The sequence below is a fragment of the Anabrus simplex genome, chromosome 1 (genome assembly GCF_040414725.1).
Source record: "Anabrus simplex isolate iqAnaSimp1 chromosome 1, ASM4041472v1, whole genome shotgun sequence".
Lineage (NCBI taxonomy): Eukaryota > Metazoa > Arthropoda > Insecta > Orthoptera > Tettigoniidae > Anabrus > Anabrus simplex.
Window position 1 is genome coordinate 709,800,726 of NC_090265.1, and position 15,359 is coordinate 709,816,084.

Sequence of the window (15,359 nt, forward strand, 5' to 3'; positions counted from 1 at the left end):
TTGAGGAAGGGGGTTTTGTGCTGCCCTTCGAGGCACAATCAAAAGATGAAACTAGTGGTTCCAGATGTTCTTGTGCCCATGATCTTCAAATACTATCATGAGACCCCATTAGGGAGGCATTTAGGCATCTTCAAAACCAGAGAGAAAATCAGAGAAATGGTTAAAGCTTGTAAATCTTGCTTGCTTAGTAAGCCCACATTGTCAACTAAGCTAGGGCTATTGTCATCACATCAGGCATCCCGCCCCATGGAGCGTTTGTCCATAGACTGCGTTGGACCTTTCCCTCAATCGACGGGTAACGAAAATAAGTTCATCCTGGTATGCATAGATGGCTTCACTAGATTTTCATGGTTATTTCCGACTAAGCTGGCTACCGCTCAGTCTACCATTTCTTGTCTTAATACTATCTTCGCTTTTTTGGTCCTTGTCAATGTATAGCTTCCGATAATCTTCGATCTGCTTTGATAGCTTTTCATCATGAAGATCATTCCAGGTGGGATACTTCTCTGCATTGGTTATCTTTTGCTCTAAATTCGGCCATCATGAGTCCCACAAGTTCACTTCTGCCTCCCTCTCATGTTTAAGTTTGTTCCCAACACACTGCTGAATAATCTTTGGTCCCTCAATGAGATACTGCCATTGACAATAGATCCCGATAATATTAGGGACCTGTGGAAGAAGGCTAAAAGTAATCTTAAGGCTTCTCGTGAGAAGGTTAGAGAGAGATATGATCGTGGACGGAGGCCCACCAATTTAAAGGTTGAGAGATCAGGTCATGGTTAAGAATTCCATACCTGCAGGCAACCTTGCCCCCAGATTTCATGGACCATGTATTATTTTGGATTTCTTAACGCCGGTCACACTTTCGGCGAGCAACCGAGCCACTGAGAGGATATTTAGAGTTCACCTTTCTCAGATAAAACCTGTATAAATTTCTTGTTTTTGCAATATAGGCCACTAAGTTATGGCAGTAAGAAATCAGCTGTATCTCCTTCCTCAACAGCTCAGTAAGTTAAAATTAATTAATTAATAAAATCATTTTGTAAGGGGTATGAAGAGGCCTTCTGCCTTGCCCATATGCATCTTGGATATTATCTGGTTGGTGTATTATCTGCGCACTTTTTAGTGATAGATTTTTGTACTCGTTGGAGAAGTAAGAAGGGTTCCGTTAATACTGCCAACTGAATGGAAATGAAATCTGAATTGAATCGATAATATGATCGATCGATATGACTTTTATAAACCTTTATTATTTTAAGCAAACAACTGTGTCACACACACAATATATAATACTATATAACATTTTCCGTTGCGAAACGTGTTCCTAGCATGAATTCAATAGTTTGGCTTTGCTGTGTAAACAACAACAGTACGAGTACGTAAAGTGTACGCCAGATGTCGCACAGCGATGATAAGCGATTCTTAGTTTGTGTTTCAAAGGTTGCCAATACGAATCTCGAAGATAACCGAAGTCGACCACTTCAGCACTAGGGTGTAAATCTATCACTAAAAAGTGCGCAGATAATATATAATCCTGTACAAGCCTTCCCCTCTAATAAGGTTTATTTTCTCCTGTTACCTGGCTGCCATTACCTTTCCCCCACCTCCAAAACCAAGCCTGAACTCACACACTCATCCTCGAAAGCCACCCGCTTCATCTGATCCTGCAGCTAAAAAAATAAACAAACTCTTGCTCTCCATAAAAACAATCTCTGTCACCAAGTAAATGACTGTTTCAGTGCCCTCTCTGTCATCTGCAGCCGTGTCTCAACATCTGGCGAGTGATGCTGGCATAGGGTAAGGGCCCACCCTGCTCTGGCCCAGTCTCCTTCATAACGGCGTGCTGGAACACTATCCTTTCCAGCAAGGGCTGAGGTGCGGTAACATTACCACCTACTCCACCTTGAAGCAGAGCCTTAATAACTGATCTGTGGCGAACATCACCATGGCTACCCCTCTCATGGTAGTGGGAGAGGTTTATCTGAGGGTACTCGGGGGGTCCAGGGTCCCCACCCGGGTATCGGCAGTGGCGGCCGCACTTGCCGTCAAACTTGAACGGTACATCCCGGATTTCTACGGCTTCTGGAAGACTTCAAGACTTGTTTTCAACATAATTACTTAGAAATGAACTTTCATCGAGAAATTTTCTGTCTGAAAAATTCAACTTCAAATTTTTCTAAAAACCAAATTTCAAACCGTCACCGTGAGAAAAGACTTTTGGGGCGGAGGTCTGTACCGGAAGGTACACCCACCCCATTCATTTAAATGAAGCACCTTGGAGAATGCCATCTACAATCTGAAACCAGCAACAACTAATACAAGAAGTTTGGACATTTCTCTACAGATGTCCCTACTATAAACTTATGTTTGTGCCCTCTGGTGTGAAGATTGACTATTAAAATTTTAAGGTAATTTTATATTCTAATGTTTCCTAAACTGAATTGATTATTCTTTGTTTTTTTGTGTGTCAAAATTTACAACACTTCTATCTCTTCCCACCAACTTAAGATGTTGGCCAATAGAAAATTTTGTATATTTATTTTTCAGCCAATTGACATTGCCTGGTATTTATTTAACCAATATAAATGGGGGGTGTGTTGGGGCTTAGCCCAGAGTGTTCTGGAACCTTCCTCTCGGGTATAAAAGCTGGCACATTTTCGGACTAGGTTGTCTTACTGATCGTTCCAGTCTACAGAGTGTGTGTTTATAAAGAAGGCGGGGGCGCCTCGTCCATCGTCGAGAAGTCCTTCAGCTTAAGGTAATGGCAGTCCTGGTTTAACCAAGTGATAGTCTTTGAAAGCTAGCTCGAGGGGAAGGTTTCCATTTATTCTCTAAAATTTAATTCCAAAATTCGAATGTAAATTTAAAACAAGCCAAAGAAACTTAACCGAAATCAGGGAAGAGAGAGTGAGCGAACCTCTCGTATTCCCTATCATCTTAATTTTGAGGTGACTATGATTTTGTAACCTTTTTCAGTTTATAATCTTTGTAACTAAAATATTTTCTCCATCTAGTCACCTCAGTAGTATAGGCTTAGCCTCTGCAGCTTTGGGCCACAAGCCCAAATAGGGTTTTAGCTTTTCATTTCAATTTTTTTTTTTTTTTTTTTTTTTTTTGCTAGTGGCTTTACGTTGCACCGACACAGATAGGTCTTATGGCAACGATGGGATAGGAAAGGCCTAGGAGTTGGAAGGAAACGGCCGTGTCCTTAATTAAGGTACAGCCCCAGCATTTGCCTGGTGTGAAAATGGGAAACCACAGAAAACCATCTTCAGGGCTGCCGACAGTGGGATTTGAACCCACTACCTCCCGGATGCAAGCTCACAGCCGCGCGCCTCTGACCGCACAGCCAACTCGCCCAGTCATTTCAATTTTAAAGGAGCGCGAGTGTCCGCCTCCTTACCATTTTCATTTTTGGGCCAGTAACTTTAACCTGTTGTTTTTCACAATGGCGTGGTAGGATGGGTACTCAATACCCTTGTTAAGCTTTCTTCATTCCTTTTTTGTAAAGATGTTAGACTGTTCAGCATCTAAGACAGTGAATACTGTTGGAATTTGTAAAAATATAGGTTGTGCCACTGATAGACCTCGACATTTCTAGAAATAGGATCTTAAGTGTAAATTTATAGAGCATAGATGCCTTTCTGTGAAGGCAAAGGTGTTAATGTAAATGTTGAATGGTGCCTTTGGAAGGCTGGAATAGTGCAATGTTTGAAGAATAGTCTCCTAGATAATTTTCCTGGAGCAAAGGTGTGCTTGTCATTTATGATATTACTTCTATATCTCATTATTATATCTGAAAACTTGTTTTTGCTTAGCAAATTGTTTGTTAAAATTTAACATTTGAAAAGAAACCAAAAAATAGCACAGAAAGAAATATAGCTCTAATTTTAACGTTTTAAATTTATCTTCTGATTGTCTTATATTGACCCATTCATGCCCGCACCTTTTTTTGCATCTGTAAACCACTGTATCCCCGTAACAGCAATAAATAGTCAACTTTTCAGCTTCTTCTTCTTCTTCCGCTCCCAAAATTTCTTCAATCTGTCGGATCTGGCTGCCCTTTGGTTGTCAGTTGTCTTTCAATTGTTATGAGTTTGAATCGTAAGTGTTTATTCTTTACAATCCTCTTCTCTTCTCTGCATTCAATTTGGAGCATTGATAAATTTAATTCTAAATCATTCATGATCATAATTTTCACGAATTCTGCTCGACAATCAGCTATTAACAGTAGCTAACTCCAGTTAGAGGAGATTTCTGTCCAACTAAAAAGTTAAATAGGGACTTAATAAAAATACAAAGTCTCTGTTTCTCAGAAATGGCGGCGAGACCTAGTCCAAATTACAGAAATGTTTTCTAAAACAATTCTCTGAAGATATAATTAGAAATATAATCCATATGCAATGAATGTAACAGCCAAATAAAAATGAGATGATTTATGAAATACTGTACAATATATTTAATTTAAAAGCAACCAATGTTATCACATTAATGAACAGTAAGATTAATCAAATTAAAGTTACTATGTCAAAGGCCACATTAAACGGGCTTTGCTGCACAGAGTATGTAATAAAAATTGAAAGTCTCTATTAGAAATGATGCCCAATACAGTACTGCGACATTTTACATAGCAATGAAAATCAATCCAAGTATTGCAAGTTCTGAATTAGTAATGGTTCACTGCATTACTTAATGACTTCTGTTAGGCTATGAAGATCCATTTTTCTGCATACAGTAGAGTATGCTGCGTATCTCAAAATAGTAAATTTTGGACTTGGTCACTTTTGCCAGAATGGCGATATTATATTTTTTTCTATGGGAACGATGTAGATATATATATGTAGATATTTACAGAACATTGTTTAGTAAAACAAAACTGAAGAGTTTAAGATTAAGGAATGTGATGATAAGTTTTGTTTTTACATAGCACTGACACAGACAGGTCTTACGACGACGATGGAATAGGAAAGGGCTAGGAGTGGGAAGGAAGCGGCCATGGCCTTAATTAAGGTACAGCCCCAGCATTTGCCTGGTGTGAAAATGGAAAACCGCGAAAAACCATTGTCAGGGCTGCCCACAGTGGGGTTTGAACCCACTATCTCCAGAATGCAAGCTCACAACTACGCACCCTTAACACCGCACTGTCAACTTGCTCTGTCGCAATATTATTTTGTTACAACTGGTACAAAAGGGAGACATCCAGGAAACATTTACAATCCCTTAGTGCAGTCACCAACATTGTATAGAATCTACTGCCAGCAATGAAGAAGTCATAATATACCTGTCACAGTCACTGTTCTCTGAGATGGTGGGAATGGAGCGGTCCACCAAATGAATCTTTCAAACAGTTCAGAAGTGAATAGCATGAAGCAGTCCCTTCAACTCTGGAATAAAATCAAAATTGCAGGCGTTGAAGTCTGAGGAGCATGGGGTATGGTAAAGCATTTCCCAGCCCCAGAGTGCATATAACTCAAACACCAGTTGTACCATATAGACTTTACCACTATCCTGCAAAATAACATGAGGAGTCTGCAGAAAGTGTTGCAGTTTCTTCTGCAATGCTGCCTGCACGTTAATGTCCCAAAAACAAACAGTAATACTGAACATTCACAGTCTGCATTTTAGGAAAACAGCTGTAAATCAGAATCATCACCTTCACATTGCTGGAGTTCTGGTGAACTACTGATTTTCGGGGGAACCCATAACGGCGCCACTCACTTGACTGGATGGTCCAATGACCTAGACGTTAGGCCCCTTTAAACATCGCCGCCACCACCACCACCACCACCACTTGATTGGATTTTCATTTTTTGCTCAAACATTGAGGTCCATGTCTCATCGAATGTAATGAAATGGCATCAGAAAGTACCACCTTCATATCATAAGCACCAAGTGGGTTGGAGCAGCATTGTACTGCTGCCATATCTGCAATTCCATCAAACAGTGTGGCACCAATCGCGATGCAATTTTTCCTCATGCCCAGATGGTCCTTCTGGATATGAAGTAAGATATTAGGCATTATTCCAATCTCTTAGGCACACTCTCGAATCGTAAGGTTGGCATTAATCGCCAGCAATGTGCCAACAACCAGAATGTCCTCTTCACCAACACGAGGGCAGCTGAGTCAAGGCATGTCAACTACACACGGATGTCGGTCATTGAAGGATGAGTTGACTGTTTGTAAGCACAGGAGATATTATAAGTAGAATTTTGTAAACAATATAAATTTATTAAGGATGATGTGTGTGTTTAATAGAAAAAATTATTGGCGTAAATCGTATAATATTGTATTCTAGGAAAATTTTCTTCGTCTGTTGTTAATTTAAAATTTAGTGCTTGACAATAATGTATTTTAGTGTACCATTTGCCACCGAGGTAGACACCACATTTGCAAATAAAGAGATTTTGATTTGATTTGATATAGAAATATATTTATTTAAAGTTAATTACAAGTAGGACCAGAGGTCCCTTTGGCTGTAACTAACTGCCACTTTAACTTAAATGTATCACCTAACATACAAAATCTAATGAAAGAATACATAAAAAGCGTAAGATACATTTTCCTACTGAGGATATAAGAATAAGATTAAAAACTAAACATCTAGGAGGTTACAATAATACTTTAACATTTCATAAACATACACTATACTAACAAGGAACAGAAGACGAAACAGAAACCTAAGAATTTTAAAGCCGAGGATGAATTAAGAGTAAAACTGAGCATCTAAAATGTATCTAGGGGATTATGATATTTCGTACTATTTAATTAATTTGGTGAAAATTCATTTACATGGCTTAATAAGTGGAAAGGTAGCGGTATTTAAGAGATTTTTTCTGAGTTCCAACACTACTTTGCTGAATTTCATATAGATTAAGATCGTTGTATAATTGAGAGGCAGTGACAATGAACGACTTACTGCACTTTACCGTACGATGCTGTGGAACCTGAAGGGTGTTAGCTGTAAACCTATTGTCCCGGTCGTGCACTTGACTCATCTGGACAAAGGACTTGGTCAAATATGAGGGAGCATTAGATTTTAAAATTCTCAGAAGTAAACAAGCAGCTGAATATGATCGTTTATCCCCGAGTTTCAACCACTCTGCGGCTTTGTAGTAAGATGTTACGTGACAGTCTTTACGAATATTGAAGACGAATCGAACACAGGCATTCTGAATACGTTGGAGTTTGCTATTATATTTCTCAGAGATATCGGTGTAAATTACAGCGCCGTAATCTAAAATAGGAAATACCATAGTTTGGATCAGCATCTTTCTCACCGAGAAAGGAAGATACGGCAAGTTTCGTCGAAACTGATGCAATATGCCAGACACTTTCTTGACCAAGTGCTTGGCATGAAAGGTCCAGGACAGAGTGTTATCCATTAGAATACCTAAATTAACACATTCCTGATATTTGACTACAGAACCGTTTACAATTACTGGAGGAATGTCCCTGTTGAAAAGATTTGATAAGTTTCTTCGATATCCTAGAAAAATAGCTAAAGTTTTGTTTTCATTTAATAGTAAATTATGACTTAGTGTATATTGATGTAGTCTTTCTATATCTAGATTTATTTTACTAATACTTTCAACAACACGATTCACAGGAAAATGGTAATAGATCTGTAAATCATCGGCATACATATGATGTCTCGTGTAGCGTAAAACTCCAGGCAGATCGTTTATATACAGCGAAAACAAAACGGGGCCCAACACGGAACCCTGAGGGACGCCAGAATGCACAATAGACCACTTAGAAAAATTTTGTTTGTCCCTTTCAAGAACGATTCAAACCAAGAGAGAGCTGATAGAGATATGCCCATTGTACGTAATTTAGTCAGAAGGAGGTCATGATGAACGCTATCAAATGCCTTGCTTAAATCGAATAATACCAGAAGCGTTAGTTCCTTTCTGTCCATTGCAAACTTGATATCATCAGTGACTTTGAGAAGTGCCGTCGTAGTGCTATGGCCTGTTCGAAAACCAGACTGAAATGTGTTAAGTATAGAATGAGTATTTAAATACGAAGTGAGTTGTTGGTAAACAATCCTTTCTAATCCTTTACCTAATATTGACAAAATACTGATTGGCCTGAAATCATCAAATTTTTGAGAAGGAACTTTAGGAACAGGTCTTATATTGGCCATTTTCCATACAGCTGGAAATACTCCTGATTGTAAACAGAAATTATACAGGTGAGTTATAACCGGAGTGATTATATCCAAACAGTTCATTAGGAGGGGATGTGAGATACCATCTGGTCCAACAGCCTTGGTATTCATGCTCTTAAATACCTTGACTATATCCTCTGGGTAAATGTACGAAAAGTGAAAGAGATCATGTTGAGGTTCATTTGTGTTCATGTAACTATGAATAATTTCGGATATTCTGTGAGAATGGTTCACTGGTGAGATCTTTAAGAAATAATCATTTTGTAATTCTGCAGATATGACTGAGGAAGTATGTTGCGAATTTTTCTTAGCAATACCTAGTGATTTTATAGTTCCCCAGAGAGCAGACGGAGTTGTTCTCTTACTGAACAAAGAATGCATGTGTTTGACTTTAGCATCACGGATCGCGAGTTTGGTTTTATTACGCAAGATGCGAAAGGTTTCAAAGTCTTCAGGTTTCCTGGTTTTGATGTGCTTTCTTTTTGCCTTGTCCCGCGCAGAGATTAATTTCTTTATTGTAGACGTTATCCACGGGTTAGGTGGGTGTTTGGCTCGAATTAGTTTTAATGCGGCATGCTTGTCGTACAACGCGGAAATGAAACTATTAAATTTGATGACTTTATCATCGATATTACGCTGAGAAAATACTTCATACCAGGGAGCGGAAATTACGTCTTTTCGAAAATCTTCAGGATTAAAACTGCGGAAATCCCTAAATGTGATCCATTTTCTTTCATATTTGGGTGTCGATATAGAGAAGACAGCATATAGCATATCATGTCCAGAAAATCCACTCGCTGGGGTCTGCCCAAATTTAAGAAGGGTATCATTACAATTTGAAGCTATGGTATCGAGATTAGAATGACAATATGCAGTATGGTATGTGTCATCGAATGGTATTCTAGTTAAATTGCATGAGTCAAGTGCATCATCAATTACTACAGTTTCCGAGGACCCTGATCCAAAATGCCCATTCATATCACCTGCAAGTATAACATATTTATAATGAAAAACGTAATTATACATCGCCTCTACAAACGAATCCATGAAACCAATTTTGGGAGGACGGTAGATGCATGAAAATAATACTTTACCTATAGGTAATTCAAGTTCTAGGAAAATATACTCTGGCTTACGACAATATTCTGCAGGGGAGGTGTGAACTATTTTACATTTTATATTGCTCCTCACGTACACAGCCACCCCTCCTCCTCTCTTGTCCAATCTATCGTTTCTATATAGATTAAAGCCAGGAATGTTAATCTCTGAGTCCGGAATGGACCCCTTGAAAAATGTCTCACTTACAGCAATAACGTTAATATTTGAATCAACAAAGCAGTCAAAAAACTCATCGAAATGTACCTTATCAACTAATGACTGAGCATTTAAGTGAATTATTTTCAAATCAGAGGGATAGGTTTCTGATAGATCTTCATTGATTTTGTGAATTTCAGAACACTTAAGTTTAGAAGACATACTTGAATTTGGCTGGTTGCAAAATTCCAGAAAATTAATATTCAGTTATAGGTCCTAATAAAATTACATACAGTTTTAGATTACCTGAAGCAAAGTAGAGAAGAGAATACTGAATAGAACATACTAATTTAATTTCAACGAGGAGAGATCTTTTTAAGTTCAACAGTATTTCTCACATGGTGTTTAACACCCCCTTGTAGTACAATAATTGTGCCATCAGAAGTCCTGTTTCAACAGATGATGTCTGGTAGAGGTAAGATCTTCACGAATCGTCACCTTGGATCCACGTAACAGCCTCTTCGCACGGAAAACTGCCGATCTCTTGGTGTAGGAGACAAATTTACATATGATAGCCCTTGACTTCCCAGACCCAGGGGCACCAACCCTATGCGAGCGGTCAATATCTTCAGCGCTTAAGGGGACTTTCAATTTTTGGGCCACATTGAGCACTAAGTGAGTTGTATCCTCACCAGATTCTTCGGGCAACCCAAAAATTCAAATACTGTTTCGCCTTTGGTATTGTTCAATTTCGTCCATTTTATAATTCAATAAAGACTTTAATTCCAGAATTTCATTTTCGCGAGCTTTTAACTCATTTCTTAAATAGCTGATAACTTCAGAATTGAAGTCTATTGTTTCTTTTAGTTCTTCACAAACTTTCTGTGCGAGAACTCTTACCAAGGGTTGAGTAAATTTATGAGTTAGCTGGAAAATTTATAATGTCCAATAACAGACCATTTATATTGGTATTATAAATTTACTCATTCAGGACAAACATTTCAGATTCCCTATGGGAATCAACATCTATATCATCCGATGGCCAAGCAGGCATCAATTTTTGATAATGAGACAAAGTCTCTTAGTGCATTGGCACTGCCGGTGGCTCCAGTTAGCCTACGCAGTGGCCTCCACGGTATGCACTAGCCAGCGTATTGGTAGGTGTGCTAGGTACCAACTGATGAGCCCACCCTAGCACACGAGGGCGAAACGCTGGCAACCAAGAATGAGTTAGCTGGAAAATTTATAATGTCCAATAACGGACCATTTATATTGGTATTATAAATTTACTCATTCAGGACAAACATTTCAGATTCCCTATGGGAATCAACATCTATATCATCCGATGGCCAAGCAGGCATCAATTTTTGATAATGAGACAAAGTCTCTTAGTGCATTGGCACTGCCGGTGGCTCCAGTTAGCCTACGCAGTGGCCTCCACGGTATGCACTAGCCAGCGTATTGGTAGGTGTGCTAGGTACCAACTGATGAGCCCACCCTAGCACACGAGGGCGAAACGCTGGCAACCAAGAATGAGTTAGCTGGAAAATTTATAATGTCCAATAACGGACCATTTATATTGGTATTAATAATACATTACCCGGACACAGCAGTTAACTCACCCAATAACGTATTCAAAGTATGTACAAGGATTGTTGAGATTTAGAGTGGAATTACTGAAAACTTATGCTGGAAAGTAGTCACGAATATGCGCACTCGTCTTGGACAAGTTGTCTGGCATAATTGAGGCCATATTAAAGATGTGTTAAAGTGAAATGTATTTACGAAAGGAAGCTCTATGTGAAATTGAATTACTATATGTAGTAAATAACGTATGGGTTGGATATAATATGGGATAATTTAAGCAAAAGTAATCTGAGAGACTTAGAGAAAGTGAAAGCTATATTTTTAAAGAAACTGCTTTGCCTATCGAAATACACACCTTCGAGGTTGACATATGAACTAGCAGGAGAACTTTTCTTTATCAAAGAACTTCGACTGGATCACCAACTACCGTCCACAAGACAGTACAGCGAGGTACTACAAGAACTACTAGCAAAAAAGAAGATGATCCCAATTGATTTCTACTCCACAACGGTCATGACGTCAACAGAATGGAAGGGCACTGCCTATGAACTGAGACACACAGTGACCCGTTTTGTGGTGCACGGTTTTCACCATAGGATTTATGAAACAGAGATGTTCTATGTGCCCACACCACAGTGCATTTGTAAATTATGTAAAAAGACATGTGATAGATATCACGCTCTTGTGTGTTCTAAGAGGTTGTCGTCGATAACACAATTATGTAAATAGTTTTATGTAATGCATATTGTATGTACTTATTCCTTAATAATAAGCATTGTAATTTTAAACATAAATGTGTCAGCTGTTCATGTGCCACCGCATAGCTTGTCAAGGGGTTGTTGAAGTCTGTGTTGACAAAAATCACAGCTAGCCTGAAGTTCTACACGACTGTTTATATTGCAGCCATATGCATAGGACCTCCAATTTCATGAGACTATCGATATCATGAATGCACCCTTAAAACCTCCAGTTTTAAAAGACTGTTGATATTGTGATCATAGCTACACAACTGTTAATATCATGATCACAGTCATGGGACCTCCAGATTTGCACACGACTACCGATATTGAGATAATAGCTATAAGACCTCCAGTTTTGCACAACTGGTGATACTGTGACCAAAGCCCTAGGATCTTCAGTTTCAAACAACTGTTGACATAGGCCTAGTAGTCATAATCACAGGACCTTCTCCTTTTTGGAGATTTAGATTTATGTAACTGTGATCATAGCCATGACAAAACCCCAGTTTTACATCACTGGTGACAGCATGATCATAGACAAGGGACCTACTGTTTTATACAGTTATACTAATTTTTAATGTTAAGTTGTTCTCGTTTATATTTTTGCCCACCTGGTTTTCACACAATGGTAGCTGGCTCGAGCCCTGTTGGTGGAAAAGAAAATTTCAACATCAGAATGTTGACCAGCAGCGAAGAAGAGGTGATGATACACAAATCACTAGATTGCCTGCCAAAAGCCTGTGTTTTATTCTAAACCTCTCCAAAGTGTTCATATGTAGCGAGAGGAGATTCCGCTGTTGATGGCGATATTAAACCTAGAGCAGACCCCTTGGTGTTATTTCAGAGGGTTTCATCATCTCCCTACACCACCACCACCACCACCACCACCACCACTGCACACACACGCACAGGTCCTCCCATGAGTGTCAACGAGAAAGACCTGCACCAGGCCTCTAAAGAAGCCATATGACATCACCGTTTATAATTTTGACAGTTATCTCAAATTTTACAATTTGAATCATGTTCCATTTCCACCCAACAACAAAATTTCTGTGTGTTCCTTCAATGCAATCCAAGTTATAGGAAAATGTCATAAATCTGTCAAAGACTCCATTAAATCTAGGTTCGATTTTTTCCAATGGTGAAGAAAATATTAAAAATAATCGTTGAGATTTATTCAAATTTTGTCACATCGTTTAGCCTATCCTGAGAATATATTCTTAGCAATTTAAACATCTCTGGCCAGCATACTTTTATTAATACTACCCATAACTTTCAGGGAAGATGTGGGGTAAAGGAGACAAAGGTACACTACTACAGTCTAACAAATGACAAATATTCAGGAAATAAGTAACAGTTGACTATTAATGAAGTATGAAAAATTACACCCTTTCATAACAAATACTAGAAACGTACGTACCCGGAAAAATGACACTTGAAGGTTAAGGGTCAATTTGAAGTTGTACCTTTCGAACTTAAACGAATAACAGTATAGTTTAAACTTAAAGTCAACGACGTAATTAACAAAGAAATCGTTAAATACGATTTAAAAAAAACTGAAGGCCTTGTGCAATGCCATGTGTGTTATAATGTGCATTCATACCAATGTAATAAGAGGCAATGTGGACACTGCCAGATTGTAGGACTTAATACTCACATTTCATCTTCCTTGTTGCCTTTCTTTCCTTTTTTCGCTTTACCCATGATAAATATGAAATAAATAAGCTAAACGTTAAATAAATTCAGAAATATATCACACTATATTAACAAATACACCAACACTCCCCAATTACTAGTCTCCTTCATTGGCACTAAAATACGTAACCACCAATCCCTACTCTTCACACAGGATTCATTACCCAATGGTATTTTGTTGCGATCTAGTGTCCGTATGAGTAACTTTTGAACAAGAGAGCAACTCTGAATGAAAATATTTCTCTTCCTAGGGTAGTTTTGCCCTTATCACAAATGTTTTTCCCCGAAGTTAGATGATCAAAAAACGTAATCATGCCTAGCTCAAGTAGCTGCAGATATATATATCCCACTGATCCATAAGCATTATTACACAATATGATACAATAAGAGACATTGATATCTGTGGGTAATCGAGGACTTCACTAATTTAAAAATACAGTATACGTTTTAAATAACTAGGCACCCGTGTAAATGTCAGTGGCGTATACTGAGGGCTACCAAGGCTATCAGTGAAGCCCAAACCTCAAATGCGAGCGATGGAAATCTAAAGCACATTATATTGTAAGCATCTGACACATTGTTCCATTTGCAAACCTCGAAAGCAATGAGAAAACACTTCGCAAGTATTTCTGAGAACAAGGCTTCGGAGATTGATATTGCAGCCCAGACTCTCGTCCTTTCCCATCGACTCGCCTCACGCGGCTTGCTGCTGTCTGCCTACAGGTGCGGGGACCGGCGGAGGATAGCTGTGCTAGGCTTCGGTCCGTCAGATCGCCACTGCCTGTAACTATCACCATGCGTTACTCATCGTATAAACTTCCTCACCTCATCCTTCTGTCTTAAATATATAGACAACAGAGTGCTGGTATTTCACTCCCGTTTACTTCTACATCCTTATAGGAAGACACTGCAGGGGTGCTGTTATCGGAGTAATATAGTTTTCTTTTTATTGGTAGATCTACTAAAATGAAACGCAATCTTTCAGGTTTAGTGTTCTCTTTTGTTGGTTGGAATCGACCCCGTGAACATGGGTACGACCGCTGTAAAATTCAACATTGTTATTTAACGATTATGATGATGTTAATAATAATAATAACGGTGCATGGCATCTACATAGGCTTGGTGGTGACCTAATAAGGATAAAATGAATCGCGAAGACGTCATAAACATCCAGTTCCCAAGCGAGGGGAATTAACAGTATGAGGGGGTTGATTTTGAAAATTGAACCGGGGCCGTCGGACCAAAGGCAAGCATTCTATCCATTTAGCCTAAAAACTGGACTTCAATTTGCTAAACCTTCTCGATTGATCAGGTGTGAGTATTGGCGGTGACAGAGGCCAGGGCAGTAGCTTGTGAAGCAGCCTTGACAACACAGCGGGCAGCTCCGCTGGCTGTTGGATGCAGCTCAAAATTCTTAAGGCTTGATGTTCCCTAAACCAACTATAGAAAAGGGGTAGCCTAAGTCTAGTGGTATCCCAAGTCTTGATACCAGCATACGCCACTGCTAAATATGTATACATGGAAAGAGAAAAAAAAGTCTGAAATTCAAAGTGACTATGGGTAATACTTCGTAGACTAGCGTATGATGGCTATATTAATGGCAGAAATTTCCCCAGAAGATTTTTCTTCTATTTACCGAAACAAATTTTAAAATATCTGTATAGATTTTCCTCCGTTCTCTTCGATATCTGAAATCAAAAACAATATTTTGCCTGTAGGGGAGGATGGGGGAATGGTGCCACCTTAAGGATAAAGTCTCTTCGTGTTATTATATATAGTTTAATGTAGTAAGTGACATAACACAGAATACAGTTCCTTATTATAATAGAGTGTGCAGTAATAAGTATAATTAGTTGTTATACCTACATAATTCATAGTTAAGTGTTTTTGTGAAACAGTAAATGTGGCGATA

General features: G+C 38.7%; 1 protein-coding gene across 3 annotated transcripts in view; it reads right to left on the reverse strand.

The window, feature by feature from the left end:
* The window catches only part of eIF5B (eukaryotic translation initiation factor 5B), a 501,408-nt gene extending 487,790 nt beyond the window's left edge, over positions 1-13,618 (reverse strand). For all 3 annotated transcript variants that reach the window (XM_067136000.2, XM_068225162.1, XM_067136001.2), the window contains exon 1: positions 13,410-13,618. In XM_067136000.2, coding sequence (XP_066992101.2) covers positions 13,410-13,456 — 47 coding nt within the window. In that variant the 5' untranslated portion in view covers positions 13,457-13,618. The remainder of the gene's footprint in view (positions 1-13,409) is intronic.
* Between the last annotated feature and the right edge of the window lie 1,741 nt (positions 13,619-15,359).